This window comes from Rasamsonia byssochlamydoides (assembly GCF_041956645.1).
Source record: "Rasamsonia byssochlamydoides strain NRRL 3658 unplaced genomic scaffold VTN77scaffold_5, whole genome shotgun sequence".
NCBI lineage: Eukaryota > Fungi > Ascomycota > Eurotiomycetes > Eurotiales > Trichocomaceae > Rasamsonia > Rasamsonia byssochlamydoides.
The window spans coordinates 508,570-528,032 of NW_027192388.1; the positions used below are offsets into that span (position 1 = coordinate 508,570).

At 47.2% G+C, this 19,463-nt stretch overlaps 5 protein-coding genes across 5 annotated transcripts; 2 read left to right on the forward strand and 3 right to left on the reverse strand.

The window, feature by feature from the left end:
* Positions 1-1,012: 1,012 nt before the first annotated feature.
* VTN77DRAFT_6541 (uncharacterized protein) lies at positions 1,013-2,603 on the forward strand (the record flags this gene model as incomplete). The annotated part of the gene is made up of 4 exons (XM_069422831.1): positions 1,013-1,178; positions 1,228-1,379; positions 1,432-1,851; positions 1,908-2,603. The coding sequence occupies 4 exons, from the start codon at positions 1,013-1,015 to the stop codon at positions 2,601-2,603; spliced, it is 1,434 nt and encodes a 477-aa protein (XP_069281451.1).
* Positions 2,604-2,775: 172 nt separating this feature from the next.
* On the reverse strand, positions 2,776-3,237 carry VTN77DRAFT_6542 (uncharacterized protein; the record flags this gene model as incomplete). The annotated part of the gene is made up of 1 exon (XM_069422832.1): positions 2,776-3,237. The coding sequence occupies one exon, from the start codon at positions 3,235-3,237 to the stop codon at positions 2,776-2,778; it is 462 nt and encodes a 153-aa protein (XP_069281452.1).
* A 65-nt stretch (positions 3,238-3,302) lies between these two features.
* Positions 3,303-4,749, reverse strand: VTN77DRAFT_6543 (uncharacterized protein; the record flags this gene model as incomplete). The annotated part of the gene is made up of 2 exons (XM_069422833.1): positions 3,303-4,122; positions 4,220-4,749. 2 exons carry the CDS (start codon positions 4,747-4,749, stop codon positions 3,303-3,305), a joined length of 1,350 nt encoding a protein of 449 aa, XP_069281453.1.
* A 9,349-nt stretch (positions 4,750-14,098) lies between these two features.
* On the forward strand, positions 14,099-15,097 carry VTN77DRAFT_6544 (uncharacterized protein; the record flags this gene model as incomplete). The annotated part of the gene is made up of 1 exon (XM_069422834.1): positions 14,099-15,097. One exon carries the CDS (start codon positions 14,099-14,101, stop codon positions 15,095-15,097), a length of 999 nt encoding a protein of 332 aa, XP_069281454.1.
* A 341-nt stretch (positions 15,098-15,438) lies between these two features.
* On the reverse strand, positions 15,439-18,382 carry VTN77DRAFT_6545 (uncharacterized protein; the record flags this gene model as incomplete). The annotated part of the gene is made up of 2 exons (XM_069422835.1): positions 15,439-17,784; positions 17,840-18,382. The coding sequence occupies 2 exons, from the start codon at positions 18,380-18,382 to the stop codon at positions 15,439-15,441; spliced, it is 2,889 nt and encodes a 962-aa protein (XP_069281455.1).
* Between the last annotated feature and the right edge of the window lie 1,081 nt (positions 18,383-19,463).

Below are 19,463 nucleotides of genomic sequence, written 5' to 3' on the forward strand. Positions count from 1 at the left end.
GATAACAAGTCGGAGCCGGAAAGGAGGGGAAGCTCCTGCTGCACCATACCAATAAGGATACTGTCGTTATGACTAGACAGTCAATCATCCGTGTGACGTCTGAACGCATGCTTCCGACAAGGGCAATATTAAATAAAAAAAATTCTAAGAAAAGAGGATCACCGCTAGCAGTATGTTCCGCATTGGGGTGCTACTGCCCTATCAGGTCACGAGGGGCATGCAGCGTAGCCGAGTCTCCTTCCTAGACAGGACGGCAGAGCGTGTGCGTCTCGTTCCGGCAGTGCTGGAGCTGGTCGTTATTCTTATGAAACTGCTTTTGCAATGATAATAATTCTGCGCATGAAACAGTCTCCATCCAGTTGAAATAAGCTAGGAAGCTCCTCCACCCAGAAACGATTAATTTAATAATATCCGGCTGGAGCGATGGTCCGCTGGCTAAGCCTCGTCACCATCCCCGGTCGGACCCTTGGGGCACTCCTGGTGCCGCCCGCCGAGAGTCGACCTAATTACTTCTCCTTCCCTGGAACCCTGCCCGCAGAGCTTAGCTTCCTCCTCTTCTTCCATCCCAGACCCGATCAGCAGCGCATCGCATCGTCAGAGCATGCATCATTGCAAGCCTTCTCTTTTCTGCACAATTGACATTCCATCGCATTGCTGTGTGCTGATCGGATCGGATCGCTTCCTCCAGCTCTCGTGGGAAGCTTCGTCGCAGCTCCCCTCCTCCACCACCCCACCTCCCAGAGCCGTACATGCAGACCATGCCACCACGAACGTCCTTGACCAGCTCCTTCTCCGTGTCGGATGCCAACAATGAAGTTGTCTGTCCGCTGACCAACAATGATGGTTCCAATTGTCGCAAACGATGTCTAGGAGTGAGTCGTCCTTGTTGTGCCGTTGCTTATCGGTCCTCCGACGCCGTCTTCTCCAACCCCCCAATCGAGGAGATAAAATATTATACAGACTAATTTACAGTGGTTGACAATGCTTCCTCTAGGAGAAGCGGTTTCGCTCCATGCAGGAGCACATCCGTCGGGCTCACCCCAGCCACTACATCCCCAAGCTTCCCGCGACCGAGGAGAGCTTCCTCCTGATGGTCAACACCCCGCTGGACCAGCGAGCGCATTTGAATCCCCAGAATAATCCGAATAATCCCGCCACTCAACCCAAGAAACATCATGGTCCGTTCTGTCCCGTTTCACTGTCGCTGTGGATGCTGATGTCGGACAGCTGTCTCAGATCGGGACATCTACGTCGCAGACGCCAGCTCTCCGGTCACCCCGCGCACCATCGACGATGCGCATCCTGCGGCGGCCACAGCTGCTGTCGCGCTCGCCCAATTGCACCACCATCGCCTGGTGTCGGATTGGGATTCGGAAATGGTGCGCATCAAACTCATCACGAAAGGCTACAGGTTGTAACTCATCTCGACAGGATGCTCATTCGGACAACGATATCGGCAGAGATCGCATGCGATCTTCCATTGAACTCCCTCCTCTGCGAGATCATTTCAAGCAGGACTCCTTACCCCCATTCCAGCCGTCCCGGCCTCGCGAGCTGTTGCCCTCCATCCTGGGACATTCTCCACCCGGCCGGTCGTCGACACTGCCGCCCATCCAGCGCAAAGACAGGATTCAGAGGCCGCGAAAGTCATCCATCACCCAGAATGCTCGCAGACCAAAGCATGAGCGCAGGGGATCAAAGGAATTTGGGCGACGACCCAGCCTCGGCGATCGGAAGGCGCTCTCCGCTGAACCGCAGACGGCCGCATGGGCCCAGGGCAAGCGATGGGAGGACCTGATCGAAGCGGCCACCTCTGCCACCGAAGCTGACGATGACCGCGATTTGACTCCGGTGAGTTGTCCTGGATTGATTTCCGGTCTAGTTTGATCCCTGATCGTGTCAATTAGGTGCCCCGTTCGCCTTCCGTCTCGACCCTCCTCAACAGTGCCCCATCGATCCACTCAGCTGCAAAGAATCGTTCCTCGTTGCCTCCATCGTTTCAGTCGTCGTCGGGTCTCCCGCCGCCGCATCGCTCATTCCAGCCGCTGTCCTATACCGCGTCCCCTCTGCAGAAGTCGCTCACTCCGCCGCCCTACGAGACGCAGCGGAGTCGCGATAGCGATCTCGAACCGTTTCCATCCATCGAGTCGTCCCTCGATTCGGTCTCGACCAAGAATTTCCACATGTCGGCGGCCGGACTAGCACCGTCAGTCAAGTCGGATTCGAGTCCGTTGAACCTTCCCCCGTCATCGCACCTGTCTCAAAACCACACCCGCCCTCAACATCGGTTCTCCAATCCGACGCCGTCCTCGTTCCGGAACCGAGAGATCCAGATCTACTGTGCGAACTGTTCCCGCGCGTGGCCGTTGGCGGAGTGTTATGCCTGCACCGAGTGTATCTGCGGAGTCTGTCGAGAGTGTGTGGGCATGTTCACCAGCAGCCCACCAATGTCGATCTTGAATCCGACGAGTAGTCCTAGCAGCAAGCCGCCAACAAGCGCCGGCAACCACAACGGGCCGACCAGCTATCCCAATCCGAGAGGATGTCCCCGGTGTCGAACAGTGGGAGGCAAGTGGAAGGCATTCCAATTGGATTTTAGGTGAACCCCGATTCTCCCTTCTTTCGCATCTCGTTTTTTTTTTCTTTTTTCTCCTATGTGACGACTTGTGATGACGTTTCCATCTACGTTTGCCCAATGCTGTAAAATTTGGGCAGTTATGATATAACCATTTACGACATTTCACTCTTTTGCTCGGAGGAGTCTCGGGCTACCTGTCAGTTATCTACTGCTTCAGTATACCGTGATACCCTGGTGTACAGAGCTGTGGCGTTTGTCTTGCCGTCATTTGGTGGAAGCTTGCCCGAGCGGGTCAGGCTACTTCTCGGGCAACGCAAGAGACAACCAGGCTCAAGCTGGCCAAGGAGGAAATCTATGACTTCGACTATACACGTTGAAAAGAAACGGCTGGTCTTTTTCTTTTTGGTGTACCCTATTTGGGAGGGGAGATTGATTTTGGTTTGATGTGTTCCGCACTTGATGGACATGAAGCTGGATATTGTATATTTGATCATTATGACATGACGACTATATTCAAAAGATTTGGATGAATGAGATACTGATGCTGATGAAACCGAAACTGTTCTTGCCCAGCCATTTCGACCTGAGCAGCCTAGAAGGTATTCCTGCTCGGGGATATATGCCAGCGTCTGGAATGCAGCTACAGACAAGATCTGCATGCGTTATATATGCCATGCACAGGCTTCTCTCTGAGAAATCAATTACAATTCAGTATTGGTCTGATTTATTCATCCCAAACCACACTGCTCAAGCCAGTAGATTCACCAACCGTCCCGGGACTTCCAACCTGCAAAATCGCGAGCAGCGCTCCAAGTTTCCCCGTCTTCGGATCTCGCCTGACAATGGCCACATTGGACGAAACCTGATCGCCGATCGCCACCAGATCGCCCGCCTTGTTGATGACGAACGTCCGCGGCGTCTTGCCGTAGGAGGGCGTCAAATCGCGGAACGCCAACAACCCTCCCGTCTCGTTCGACACGGTCAACGTGGCCATGGAATCACTGCTCGGTGGGAAGGCTTCGTCATTGCGGATCGACACGTAGACGTTTCCCCCCTGGAGGCGGATTTCGCCGACGTTGGCTGTGCGGGGGATCGCTGTGCCGGTCGGGTACGGCGTCACGACCTGCACTGGTTCAAAGGAGAGGCAGGAGGACGAGTAGGAGACAGCATAAGCGGTAACCGTGTTGGCGAGTTCGTTGACGATGTACAGAAGCGGACTCGCCTGATTCTCACTCTGACTCTGGGTGGTGGTGCTCGTCCAGAAAACACCATGTCTTGGTCCATCTCCCGGCTTGACGGCAAGGGCATCACACTCGCGCAGCATGCCGCTCGTCTTGTCAATAGCGTACACACGCACAACATCAGCGCCCAGATCAGGCGACAGGACGAACTCGCCCGTCGGGTCGAGGAAGACAGCGTGCGGGTGGGGAGCGTCCTGGCGCGAGGGAATAGGACCTGGCTGGGGGAGGGTATATTCGAATGTCTGCAGGGCTGACGCGTTGGGCGTGAGGGGGAGCGCGAATGTCGAGAGGGCTGATCCTTGGCTGTCGGACGTCAGTAGACGTTTCGTAGTCCCTAGTACAGTACATATGTATGTACATGTATAGTACAGTGTATGTCATGCTGTATGGACGAACTCACTAATGCGCAATCGCAATATACTTCTTCCTCCCACCATCATCCCCCTCATAGAGGACACTAGCAACCCCACCAGCCCTCGTCTCCGTCCTGACCAGCTCAACAAGGGACCCATCACTCGCGGCTGCCAGCGCAGTCAACGAGCCATTGGCACCATGCTCAAACGCCTCGTCGCTGCAGAAGAGCGTGCGCGAGACAGCATCGAAGGTTAGCCAGGAGGGTAAGGCGCCGCAGGTGCGGAGGGAGGAGGTTAGTCTCAGCGAAGCTGAGGAAGGAGAGTCAGTGAGGCTGTGGCTGTGGCTGTTGGTGTTGGTGTTGCTGTCGAGGGTGAGTGTTAATGTGTATATGTAGCCGGTGTAGTGGGATGCGTAGAGGATTTTTTGCTCCTGCTGCCGTTGGTGGTGCTGCTGTTGTAGCTGCTGTTGTTGGGTTGGAGTGGATGAGGCTGAAACAAGGGATGAAGATGGAGATAATAAAAATAGGGGAGACAACCAGAAGAATAAAAAGGATAAGGATAGCAAGTGAGGGTACATATTTGTTGATTGATTGATTGATCGATTTGAACAAGGATAATAAATAATATAATATAATATTATAATATAATTAATATAGTACAATGTAGTTTGTTATAGGTTAGCTCTCAATAATGAATGAATAATGTAAGGGATATGTACTGTAGGTAGATGGAATGTTGCTGTTGATTGTAATTGTACATAACTGTTGGTTATGCATCCTCCCTCCAACACAAGGCGGACCGGACCGACTTTTTAGTCTCATTTAATATATTTTTTTTGTGTTGCTTTGTTTCATTTCGGGATTTTGATCTGGTCTGGTCTGGTCTGGTCTCAACTCGGCTCAACAATATTAACGTCTGTGATATCTACAGTACAGTTATATATATAATAAGCCAATAATATATATGCATGACCGCTAGACACCAAGCAGCTAGTTCATGTTGGCGCTTTTTGTACAGTACATACATATACTAATGAATATTCGAATGGGCTATAGTGGCGCGGCTATTACATGTCATCAATCAATGAATTCAATTCCATTCGATCCAATTCAAATAGTGATCGGATTTAATTAACTACACATAATTTAGATCTAATTGAAGGGGATTTGGATCCTGGGTTAATTATTCTCGATTATTAGTACATACTTAATATCCATAGATCTATATAGACAGAACGAAAGTAAGGAATGGTATGCATTGCATGCATGTTTAGGGATATATGATGTACTGTACTGTACGCAGAATTGAGTGAGGTACACTCTAATCCTCCGTATGTAATATATTAGTGGCTATACACTGTAAGACCACGTAGGTACTGTATGTAGCTACGGATATGTTGACGTCTTTCCTCCATCGGCATCTAAACTGTCTAAACTGACCTGTTTTGTCAATGTCTACCGGTTGTTGATCCTAGAGATAATAATAAATAATAGTAATAATGACTGTTGAAGCTGTGCCAAGCTTGTCTTTTTGGCGGGGCTGTCCAATCAACCCCCCTGTCTGAATCAATTCTTCTTCAAACTAGGTAATACATACAGCAGGCACTTCACGACACTCCTCCGTGACGATGTGCAACGACACGGGTACCACATATTGTGCAACAGCTTCTGCTTCATGGGAAGCCTGAAAATCCACAATTTCAGCCAGCCAGCCAGCCAGCAGTCATTGAAACGTCTGGATGTACTGTATGTAGCTTTGTCAGTGTTCTGCAGATTATCTCCTTTAGTCTTCTTTTTTTTTCTCTGACTAACTAACGTGTCTTTTTACGGGGGGCTTAATATCAAATTCACCTAGTTTATCTAACCCTATATATACTGTATATTGTCATCTGAGGTTCTTCGAGTACGAAATGAATTGTATGCAGCAAGGGAGGAAGACGGAGAAGAGGGAGAAGGTGATCGTCAAGACCGAGTCGAGTCGTTCAGACACCGAACGCATATAATCACATAGATCCACGGGTATTTTAAAATCAAAGCAGTTCCAGTTTTAACTAAGCAAGGATAGATCCAGATCCTCGCGCGAATATTCACTCGTCAACTATTATTATTTCTTAGTGGATGAGGATGAGGTTCCAGTCCCTCATGCCGTCCTCTAGCAGTTTTTGATGGATGATAATCCGCTTGCTAAATTTACATACGTGTCGAATACCATGTATGCACTATGGCAAGGCTAGAAAAAAAACAAACGGAGAGTCGGACAGACCTAGGTTTGTTGCCAGAAGGGTTTGTTGGTTTGTATGGTTGTTGGTTCTTGAAGCAAATCGCTCAAGGTGAAGAAAAAACTGAAAGCACCATATCCTGGCAATCCTATGTAGAATTCAAACTCATCTATATTATGTAGGTAGGTATGTACGTGATCCTGCAGATGTTCAATTTGAGGGAATGCCGTGATTTGATTCTCTATAGAAAGAAAGAAAGAAAGAAAGGCTTAGATGTTCTCACATGAAAGCTGCGAGTTGCCAATTTGTATGATATATGCACAGCAGTATGTACTGTATGTACATATATACAGGCCTACAGACATGGCCTATAGGCTATAGTTCTAAAACCGGCACATGTCTGTCTATCGCTGATATAATATACGTTATATGCATTATTATATATCCAGGTAGGGGAGAATAAAACCAAAATCAGATGAGCTTATGGTTTTTGTCTTTCCTTTCCTAATTCAAAAAAAAATATTATGGATTTTTAATGTAGGCAAAACAAGCCAAAACGTCCAAGGTTCCGGGGAATTGAAATCAATCATTGTTAGGGAAGTCTGGTGTTTTTCAAAAAAAAAAACAAAAAAAAATATAAAAAAATAGGGAAATTAAGGTGTTTGAAGAAGATGATTTATCTATTCAACTGAGATACCCAAAACGAAAAAAAAGACAAAAAAGTACTCCAAGAGGGAAAGGATTTAGAGCAACTTAGAATTATTGTTATTATTAACTAGTTTCTTTAAGACCTAGAAAAGTAGATCTAGGCAAGGTAAATATACTATATTTTTAGAGAGGCTTTATTTATTTAAATTTAGTTAATATCGAAGAATAGAACTTATTGTTTCCCCCTTCGTTTTTAACGTTAGATTGGTTGACACTTGCAAAGAAGAAATCATAAAAAATATTTATAGAAAGAATTAGAATTGTCTTAGGGGGCCTTGCTAGATATGATGTCTTTTGTAGAAATTAGGTATAATTTAGAAATATCAATTAAAGCAGCTTAAATTTAATATAAGGTTTAAAAATAATATTGTCTAGTCACTTCTATTTAGTAGTAATAATATATTAATTGAGTAATTGATCACATGATATTGTATTCTTAATTGCTCTTAGAGGGTCGCACATCTTTTCTAGGAATGCTGTTTATTTGTTTATTTACTCCGTACTACATATGTACTTCAGCCTTAATATATACATTGCTTTTTCTGCTGCATGAATCGGCATCCATCCATGCATCACATGGTGAATGGATTATTTATTAATATTAGCCTAACGTCCTATACTATGTTATCTGCTGCACAAGAGGATGTGGTTTACAGGACGCTGCTAGTAGGTACTGTAAATAGTGAGTATTGTACAGAGTAGGTAAAGCTTGAATCTGAAGCAGTCGGCGTAGTACTATTTTATTTTATCTTGGAAACACATAAAGACACCGGGAATTATGATGTATGTCCATATCTTTTCACTCATATATCCCCAGTTTAGATAGCCCCAGGTCCAATCCAATCAAATCAATCCTCTACCAGTGTGCGTTTCTCTCGGTCTATTATAATCGCTGGCAAAAGGGATAGTTTGACTATTCTTACCAGACTACGTGATATATGTAAGTCAGACAAAGTGAGGGTTTGACCTTTACCTACTTACACTTGCAGCAGAGAGGGCAGGTCAGGTCAGGTCAGATCATACGATATGTAAGGTGGACGATGCGAGCATTTGGGTCTTAGCAGTAGTCAGAGGTAGTGGGTTTATTTAGCATGCTGGCAGGTCAAACAAATCATCAACCATCCTTGATACCTATCTACCTACATACTACCAGGTTATTCCTTTATTGGAAGGTTGACGATGGCACATGACCCATCTGGGAATTCCAACACTTCCACGTTTCCCTCCTCCCTTTCAAATAAGAGTAAACTTCTATTGAGAAGCTCTGAGCTTACTGTAATGATCTCCTCTACCAACACTAGTATCTTGATACGCTCCCTCCTAGGACTTCGCTGTGTATTGCACCTAAAAGCTTGCATCGAGGCTTAAAACCGAGTGGACTACCAGCCTATGTAAATGAACTCATGTGGTTTTTGGTTCAGTCAGTGTTCGTCTGGTCGGTCGATCCAAGATCCTTGCCATGATGGATGACCTAAAGCAATACACGGTCCTCGCATGAATTTGAGTTTATCTCTCATGATACTTTCCACTCGCCCTTGTTTAACAAGAGGATCGATATGATCAATCGAGCTGGCGATATCGATCTATATACGGGCGATGCCATCTTGATCATGACGATGGTCCTGAAGGGGAGACGAGAGAAGATCAAGATGTCATCTAGATCCCTTCCTCCCTCTCTCATTCACGAGGATCGGATAGGAGAGGATAGGAGAGGATATCAAGAAGATACCTAGATGGTGAGAGAAGAAGAAAGAAAGAAAGAAAAGAGGAGAATATCATGTGTTGGCAGCGGCATACCATACCATATCATATCATATCCACTTCATCTAGGAGAGTTAGTTACATGCCTACATCTGGTCATCAGCTTGGATGATTATGAGCATCTGTCGCAATAGTCACGGACGGTTTCTATCTTTTCCATCCAATCCGACAAAGCGAGCCTAGTAATTTCTGGAATAAAAACCCAGTAGCAATATACTCAGCGAATTCAGTGGAAGGGCTTTACCTGTCTCTTCGTCTATGCACAACATGACATGACATGACAGCATAGTGACTTTCGGATCTATCTCTCTATCGATGGAAGGGAAGAGAAGGGAAGAATTGATGTCATTCCGAACCAATTCCGCGAGTCAGTTCTTCCAGTCTGTCGGACCTGATTAGATGAGCGAAAACGATGGAAAGCCGGAACTTATCGGGTATCGTGCAGAGGTAGGTTCCTGGACCGATACGTCGGAACCTACGTAGGTAGATCGGTAGATAGATGTCCTAGGGAGGTATCTGTACCTCCATTGGGAGAAATGCGCATGACGATTTCCTGACTGCTGATCGACTTTCCGCTAATTTCCACAATCTTGTCTTGTCTAGGTTGATATCAAGTCACTAAACCCTAAAATGTATGTACATGTACCTGCAAAAAAAAGGAACAAAGAGGCGAAACGCCTGTACTTGGTACCTTACACACCTCTACATTAGGTAATGTACATACCTTAGTAGGTATGGTTCCTAACTTATCTCGTTAATCACCCGTTTCATCATTCCCGGCATATCCGTCTGTCTCAGGTTTGACTTATGATAAAACTAAGGTTCTTCGGCTCAAAACGAAAATGACCACTTCTCATGTCATCGCTAGCGAACATAATACACAATACATAGGACAGAAGTAATGATGACCTACCTACGTAGTACTCCTCGACTCCAAAGGTATATATATCAATTTTACCACCTCTTTCGTTGTATCTCTTTCTCTCTCTAGATTGTCGATAACAACGATTCATACATAGCTACTACTGCCTACCGATCTAGCCACAGCTGTCAATAACAATTAACATACCTTTTTATTCTTTTAAACTTCAACACAGTCAACATGGTCCCCTGCACCTGCAGCGCTTGCTCCTGCCCTAAGGGCTGCAACAATTGTAACTGCACTTCTTGTGGTGTGAGTGTCATCTCTATCCCTTGCGAGACAAGGGGAGAATTAGCTGCCCTGTCTTTGAATTTTTCTTCGAGTAATATTGATTTGCTCACGCTTCATTCCGGCATATAGCACTAGGTCACTTGTGACCAAGTGACGGACGCGACTCGACCTGACATGACATGGGCATATATGGATCGATCAAAATGAACTCGAAGCAAGGCATTCGGCTGCTCGTTAGGTTGGTATTTCACTGCCTTGCCCGTCCTAGTTTATTTAATGTCCTGTCCTTGATCTGATCTGTGTCTAATCTTGCATACATATTAGTCCATATTCCTGTCATGTCTGCCAAGTCCATGTCGGGCGTGTCTCCTGGGTGCATGAGTTTGATTAATCCAAAAACAGTGGCGTGTGATGGTGGGTTCATGATCCATCATTCGTCATTTTAATTATTATGTCGTGGTGAAGAAAATAGAAAATGGGGAAATAATAGAATTTATGATGATTACATTCGCTAGACTTGGTCTTTTTTATCAGGATCGTATTGGCGTAAAAAAGTGGCATAATTCATAACGTAGAATTTATGTAGAACTGAAATAGTTCACAATGATGTTCAAACGAAAATGAAGCAAGATATGCTTGGAACATGGACCAAGAGATATCAAATTGTTTCATGAGACAGAAATGAGAACGGAAATAATACAGACAATCAACATGTGAAGGCCGTTAAAAAAATAAATCGATCCGTGAACATCTCAATAACTACAACAAATTCATGTCCCTCAGCAATCGGTAGACACCTCCGTTTCCTCCGTAATGACTAGATCCGGCTTTCTCTCCAGGAATACTCATAATGGACCGTCCCATGCGCTGATTCTTGGCTGCAGCCTTGAGCACCTCCTCCGTGATGCACGGGTATTTGTCACCGTCGACGACATGTTTCTTGTGTCCAGCACCATAGAGATTGGTTAACGCCGCTCGAACAATTTCGTCAGTTGTTACCAAATTTTGCTGATGATCTAGGAAGACGTGTATGCATGTCACGTCGTCAATGCTTTTAATAGTTCCGGCGACAGCAATCGGGACTTCGCTAATTTTCATATCTGGAACAAGATTCATGATTGCCTTTATGGTCTCCAGAGCGTATCATGAGGATATTGCAGCCCTCCGTAATTCGCACAGTGCACTGTTGACTCGGAATATATCGGAGTATCTCGTGTGGTTCGTTGCAATTCCGCAGAGCCTCTATCCATCTCCCCCCCCCCCCCCCGGCGGGTGGAACAGGAGACAGATTTTTGCGTTCACGCGTCATAGCAACACCGCCCAATTTCTAGAACAACATGATTGGCCTTCTTCGCGATGTCCTTTGGTTGATTTTCCCTGAACTCATATCCCGTATAGAATAAAGTTATATCCAACGATGCTAGGCGTCCGAGATCATTGGCTGTCACTGGGTATTTCGTTTTTAATGGATTTCGCCAGCGTCTTGCAGAGGACAGACTTTCCCCGGTCTGGGGAGCCCGTTATCCATAGAAAATCCAAATTTGTTGAAAGGTCCTTCAATTCCCTAAATCGCTCCCTATTGATTTGCTTTAGTGATTCATTCCCTGCGTCGATTATGCAGTGCCCAGTGTTCCAGACCTCCCTTATATCCTGCTTCAACACATCGACAAGCTGAATCCGAGAAGTCGGATTCCCTGTCACTCTAGATAAGTGATTCGTTCGATACTAAAGCGAAACAAGCAGAAGTCACTTACAGAGTGCTGCTATGAATTGTTTGATATGATGCACGACTTGAATATGTTAATCTATTTCTGATCGGGAAGAGAATTTCACCAGCGAGAAATGGTCCCTGAAAAATGGAATCTTGATAACCTCTGACTCCGCTAGACCGATTTTTGTGGCTGACTCTTTCGTCACAAGACGCTGGCGCGTCCCATTCTTGCTTATGCTTCCATCTTCCCCCTTCTATACAGCAAAATAGTATTAGCACAAAATGGAATCCAAGTTTGGGGGCAAATTAACGGTTGGCTGCCGATGTTACTCTAACAGTGTGACTCAAGTGACGCTCAAAGATTGCCACCGCCGGAATATGGTGGCCCTTGCAACTCTCTATAAATCGTCGTGCCAGCGTTTTCAGATAGGGGGTCGCTTCAGAATCTTTATCAACAATCAAATCCTGCACAAGTTGCTCGTTGGGTTTGTTTTCGACGAGCGTTCTCAGGCTCTCGTTTCTCAGTCCAAGATTAGGTACACCAAAGAATATAAAACAAGCACAGTCTCTTAGCAGATTCAATTTATCGGGATCATTTTCACCTTCTCCTGCTCGAACAAGGGCTTAGGGGATTAAAATCTCAGATCGAACGCAACCCACGTCAAAGTACTGGTAAAGCAAATTACCTCTTTAACCACCAAACCTCCCAAATCATGCGCGATGAAAATAATTCTCCGGTTGTAAGACTGGATTTGATACGTGAGATGAGTTCTCCAACAAATTAAGGACTCCCCATACCATAGTATATCGACGAAATGCCACCACGGGTCGAAGGAAATGTTCAGAAATATCTGCGATCGACAACTTCCAATCATCTCTGCTCAGGGTTGTATCATAGCCGTATAAAAGCACTCGAACATTAGGCACATCCTGTGGGAGAAAATCGCGCAGCCAAACATCGTGGCTATTTGTAGCCTTCCAGGACTCCAACAGATGGCTTCCAAGACCCGGTACAGCAATGACCCTTCCATTCGCCTAATTAGCATTGTTAAATACTGGATTCAACTTCGCCCAATGTGGAATGCCTTACTCGACAACAGGCTCCGTCTGAACCGGGCTATCAAAGATCGGGGTTATTCCCAAGAATTTCGTGTCAAAGATGAGATCACCAAGCCGGATTTGCTCGACTGTCCCCTTGTCTAGGGCTTCCAGTTTCGCGGGCAGAGATGAAAGGGTGACACAGGCACACGACAATGAAGACGTGATATGAACTAATGAAAGATCAAGCACCTGCGCGACGTGATTGTCGGGATTCGCAGGTACGAGACCTTCTATTTTCTGTTTGAGAGCACTTTTATCGAAATCTTGTGGAATCTCCCGAACGCGGACCACTCGTGGCTTTTTCTGTTTTGGCGCAGGGTCTGCACTCCGCTTCTTCCAGAGTCGGGGAAAGAGTATTATTATGATGATCAGTACGGTAATGATTGTGATTGTTAATAACGCTATAGTCGAATCAGTCGATAAAGACGATGAGTTCGATCGATTCGACAAAGAACTAGAACTTTTAGCTTGACAAAACTAAAAACGATTGTTGGAAAAGCTCAGAATAACGAGAATCTGAGCTGATTATAAGCCCTAATCCAGCCAGGGTTGATATGATTCCGTCCCCTTCGTTGTCTCGGGTGGGTGCCTCCTTCGCGGCGAGATCACTTTGTTCCGAGAAGTTGACAGATTCTGCTCTTCAAAGAAAGACAACGGGCAAGAGCATCGCGATCCTGGTGAGGGAAATTTCCGTTGAAATTTATCGAATGACTGCCCTCATGGAGTAATACTACATGTACGTTAAGGCTGCGCCATGGTGTCAAGGCTGAGACCCCACAAAAATATCAAGGGCACATACGGCGCCAAAATTCTCAACGTCGTTGGCTAAGAGGTTAAGCCGTCATCACAACTAAGATGGATCGACACTAACGGATGGCACGAAATCCATCCTGTTGGTTTCGTCCGGCGGCTTCAGCGCGAAGCTTTTCCGTTGGTATTGACAAATTGGCATCTGTGCCCAAGGGAGATCGTGTTACCATAAAGCGCGATGGCTATGCACAAGGCCGACATGTCTGCCCAACGAAATCTTTCAACTAGGCGCCCTAGCCATGAATAGGGCTAAGTGGACTAGCATTGAGCCTCATGATCCATGCAAGAAAGCCCAACCTTATAAACCTATCCAGGTGTAGAGAGAATGTAAATATTCCACTTTTCGACTCGTAGGTGCATCCCATGATAGTGAGCCGAAAAGGATATAACAGACAAGCACGCTGTTCCTGAGATAGTTTTTCGATTAAAAAAACATTGGGGAATAATCATAGTCGTTGGAAAGAATGCTTTGTCCTTTCAGCGTTGATAGACAGCTCTGTTTCGAGCTCGACAACCTCACAGCGGAATCGATGCAAAACAGCTCGCAGCATCTGCCCGGGTATCCACGACTCAAGCTGTGCGACAAGAATGCCATTTTGGATTTCCTAGAGCAGGAGCTGTGCTCCCGGGATCTGGATCGAATCGCTGACAGACTGTGGTGGATGTCGAAGCAGGACTCGGCAAGCATCTCTCCGCTCCATCGACAAAAGGTAAAGAGAAGAAAAGTCATAGTCACGGAGGATCCGAAATTGCACCTGGTCTGGATGTACGACCGGATCTTCATCAAGCCGCTGCCAAAATACCTTCTCTCCCACAAATTCTGGGACGTGTATCTCTGCCAGCTGGATTCGCCTCAGACCCGTGGTCGGGTGGATCGAATCCGCAGAGCTGCACTGGGGTATCTGCGAACGTATTACCATCTGGTGCGCTATGAGTCCGATTTCAGAATGGCCATGGGCCACGGAGACGCGGGCGCCGAGAATGCTCGTCTTCTTCCATCGGGAATCACCTGGGAGCAGTTCTGCGCGTTCTCGTCAGACTTCCCCAAGATTCGAGACAGCGATGTTTCAGGGCGTTACGCGTACGGCGAAATCCGACTGACGCGTCTCAACTTCTACGCACCGCTGCTTCTAGGACGAAGCCATTTCCAACGAGTCGAATATCAGTATGGTGCTTATTTCGCCCGCCTGTATCCGCCAATGCTCTTTGTCTTTGCCATATTCTCGCTCCTTCTCGGTGGCTTCCAGGTGGTGCTGGCTGCCCAGCAGATCGCTCCCGTGGTTTGGGACCAGCACGCCCTGCTTAGTACGGGTTTCTGGTTCAGTGTTGTAGTCATTTGCTGCCTAGTTGCCTTGATGTTGACACTGTTTTGTGTCCTGGTCTTCAAGATTGGGAGGGAATGGAGATACGCGATCCGAGATCGCTTGCGGAGTTTGGAGGAAGGCGCAGAAAAGAAAGTTTGACGAGAGTACAGCCATGTGTGTGAAGCACGTGGTTATCCGAGAGAACGAAGGGGATGGAATCATATTCACCCTTTCAGGATTCGGCTATACTCTGATTTCTCGTGATTCCGATCTTCTTTAACAATCGTCTTTAGTCTTACCAAGCTAGGAGTTTAGTTCTTAGTTAGCCAGTCAAAATAGATCATCTTAGATTTCATTTTACGAATTGGAATCAACAAGATTGGTCATCTCATCTCACGCTTTCCATTCCAAGGACAACATCTGGGGTATTATCTTCATTACTAAGAACAACAAGCCAGCTATTACGGAGTACATACATCTCAATACTCATCGATCATCAATTACCGCTGCGGTATGAGCTTATAGCTTCCTCCGCTCACAATCTCCAATTTCCCCTGCGCAACCATCCCAGCGAGGAATTCCCGCAACTCCTCATTGCTAAAGGGGAAACCTCCCGGCACAGCGATCTTTAACATCATGACGATGCGTTGCAGTGGCAGAGGGCCTTGATTGGTCAACATGCCGACGATGAATTGCCAGTATAAATTCATTTTCTCCATGGCGGCTGCGTTGGCGGACTCTCTCGCCGCCGCCGCTGCTGCCGCGTCCGCAGCAGCCGCAGCGCTGGTCTCCGTCGAAGAGTTTCCAGCCATGTCTGAATCAGCACCGCCTGCCGCGTCTCGTTCTTCTTCATTAGGGAGAACCTCGAGGACGCGGAAGGTATCACGCTGAACTTCAACAAGAATCTTCTTGCTCACCCAGAAAAGACAGGCGCTACGTACAAGAGAAGCGGGCATCTCCAGTTGGTTTGACAGCTCTGCAACGGTCTTTGTCACCGGACTTGTAGAGGATCCCGTTTCGCCATCTGAGGGTGACTGGAATGCGTAAATCACAGTAGCTTGCCAGGTAGTCACCTCATCCGTAAAAACTCGATCTTCCAGGTCCAATTCGACGGTCACTTGACCAAGTGCGTTGAGCCATGTGAGCTTGCGTGACTGTTTCAGAGATTCAAAACCAGCAGCATATCGTTGCTGCAAGGAGGCAATCTCATCCGGAACCTTGAAATTTTGGTCTTGAAGCGTTGGCCAGAAAAAGCGTGAAAGGATCTTGGCATGCAGTTGTGGGATTTCTTCGGGCGGCTGCTCGGCTGCCGCCATGCTCCGGTCAGGCGTCACAGGCCGTTTTCCGGTCAGGCCCTGGTCATTCCTAACAACTGCGTCAACTCGTTTCGAGTCCAGGACATCTCGCAGCATGACTTCACACGCTTGCAAAGCCCCGTCCCCAAAGCGAACTTTCAGCAACTCCAGAACTGACATCTCCTGGTCGAAATCGGCCCGCTTCTTAAGCAGACGCTCAGATAAGAGATTCTGCAGCTCCTTCACAAAGGCCTCTTTTGATTCAAACAGGCTGATCAGGCTTCCAATGACATCTGCTCCCTTCGACTTTTTGTAGTCTGGTGCTGCATCGATAGGATCTGGCATCCAGTTCATGTCATCCCAATCCAGCTCTCCAGAGTCGAGCTGAAGAGATCGTTCATGAGCTTTGGACAATTCAGCAGATAGCTCGATCAGGGTATCGCCGTTAGATACCGTATTTTGTCCCTCCGTGTCCGGCGCGTCCGCTAGGAGACCGCTGACGATCACTTTGATGGTGTCATCGCGATCCCTTAAGTACTTCCGAATTGGCCGGGCAATTCTATCTAGAAGGACTCCTTTCGGATCCAAGAGATTGAATGCCCGGATGATCGAAATGTAAAGTTGCAAGATCTCGACTGTGGAGGCTCCTGGGTGTAGGAGCCGTTGATTAAGCATGCCGATGAACGAAGAAGCCAAGGAGAACCTTGCGGGTGGGTTGTTTGCATACTGCTTCAGGTCTTCGATCGCTCCACTGCTCGAGTCCCACTCCACGATCACGTCGAAAAGCTCACTGGTGCGAAGTGCGCCCAGGCGAGCGATGGCGATTTCCTGCCATTTTCCGACGTCACCCAGGCTAACATCCAGCTGACCGTCAACTCCTCCCTCCACGTCGTATGGCTTAAAGATATTCAGCACTTCCACCACAAGCCTGGCAAAGACGTTTTCCGTCCACAGTCGCAAGTGTTGAACAACGAGGGACGGTGCCTCCCACTGGCCCGTGTACGTGGCCGTTATAAATTCAGTCATCATATTATTCATGACCCTTGCAAAAGCTTTCTGCCCCCTTTCGCCGCCAAGTCCCACGTCCTGCACGCCTCCAAGTAGCAATAGCAGGCGCTCTCTAGCTGCAGAGATTTGGACATCTTCGCCTTCTGTCATCATTTGTATGCGAGCAGCTTCTGAAGGCTCATCTTTCCAGACACGATAAGAGGTAGAATACTTCCGGTCAAGGTCCATGTCATCGCCGTCATTCTGATTTCCTGTTTCAGAATGGAGTGCTCTCTCTTCCTTTGCGCTCTCGATTCCCAGAATCACAGCAGCACCATTTGTGAGATCTGTTGCAAGCAGTGCAGATGTTTGAGAGGAGGGTAGTGAGTAAGCGACGATGGCATGGAAGCTTCGTCGAAGCTTCGAAAAAGCGGCCTCCTGGTCTGCAGCATCTAGATGCTGCACCACAAACCTCAAGAAAGGCGTGTAGTAAAGTCGCTGTGCCGATTGAAGGTACCCAACGATCTTGGACAACAATCCATCTTGTGCTGGACCCTCTAGAAGCTTTATTGTCTCAGTCTCGGAGCCAGTCTCGAGAAATGTGTCATGTAATACATACCTGTACAAAGCTGGCTCTAAAGTTCGTCAGGAAATGTCGGCGCATCTCATTTCCATACCATTCGACCAGGTCATGCTCCTTGAGACCAGCACGCAGACGCCTTCCACGAGATGATGGTGCTAGCAAGTACACTAGGGCATCCGAAATCTCTCGTGAAGGGAGGCTGGAAGGATCCAAGGGCGTGGCAGATTGCGCTCCATCGGACTCCCCAGGTGTTGTTAGCACCTCAAACCCCCTATCTGGAATAGATAGAAAAGTCGTCGCAGTATGCCAAGCTCGATCCCACGTGATTTGCTCTGGCGACGATTCTCCAATTTTTACATCGTTCTCATTGTCAGTGGTGGATGGCCGCGAGTATTGCTGGCCTTGAAAGATACTAGCAGTAGTCCCTGGGGGCGTTATCCCGAATTGCTGGGCCGAAGCAGTAGACGTACTCACGGGGGTAGCAACAGGCGTGGGAGCGATGTCTTTCAGCGACGTCGGTGCAAACACCGAGTCGAAGACGCGCTTGCGGCTCATTGAGAGGGGGGCATTTTGAGACATTTTGCCAGAGTTGCCTTCCCCTCCAGCAACATCATGCTTTCTGAACAATCTCCAGTGACAGTATCTGACCGTGTTTTCGTCTTGGTGCTTGAGATAACCTCCCCTAGATACCCGTCGCTTCCCGTTCTCTTTTGGCAACCCGATGATGCGCGATCTCGCGGAGTTGCATGTGCCAAGAAATCACGAAATCACGTGATCATATAGAGCGATTATGTAATCTAATGTGATCACGAGACTATACCAAAAATAGTAAGTCCCCGCTGTGCCAAGGTTACGAGGTCCCGGGTCGGGAATCCATTTTCCGACCTGTCAAAATCCCACAACCAAGCAGTCCAACCCGATAAACAACAACCGCAAGAACAACATAAAGCTACCTAGGTACCACCTAATCTACAGTATAAGTATCTTTGTGTGCATATTCTTAGGACTTTTTTACTGTTCTAACTTGCCGTTGTATGTGTACGTAGAGAAAGAAGCAGCATGAGCAGAGAAGACTGGGGTACTCCGTATTTGATATAACGTTGAATTAAAATTAAAACACTTCTTTACTCAAGCTTGGCATAGCCTTGCATTACGTACTCCGTACTCCGTAGATATCTAATGGGAGTCGGGACAGTACCATGGGGCTACCTAACGAGACAACCAATAGTGGTTGACTTATACCAGTTCTTGGCAGTGACGACAGGAGAAGTTGTCTCAGTCGACACTATCCGACTTCCGATAAAGTGGTTATTGTCATGATGCTTCAATGTGAACCCTGTTCTAAATATCATGTTAATCTTCCCGTGCCTTTTGACCTGGCATGAAAATCACATCATGTCCGTATACACAGCCATCATCATCGTGTCTACAGGGGTATCGTAACCAAAAATTGAACGACATCTGGCAACAATAATCTGGCAAGTTGGGACATCACGTAGAGATGGGAGAAAAGCGCGGAAGTCTTGCATCAACGTAGTCCATAGTCCAGCGGGTATATATAACGCATCGACAGCAAAATCGATCGATGAGTGAATGCTCTTTTCTTTCGTGGAGAGTTTGTCTGCTGCAACCGAAGCTTCGTGATGATCGCAGTGGAATG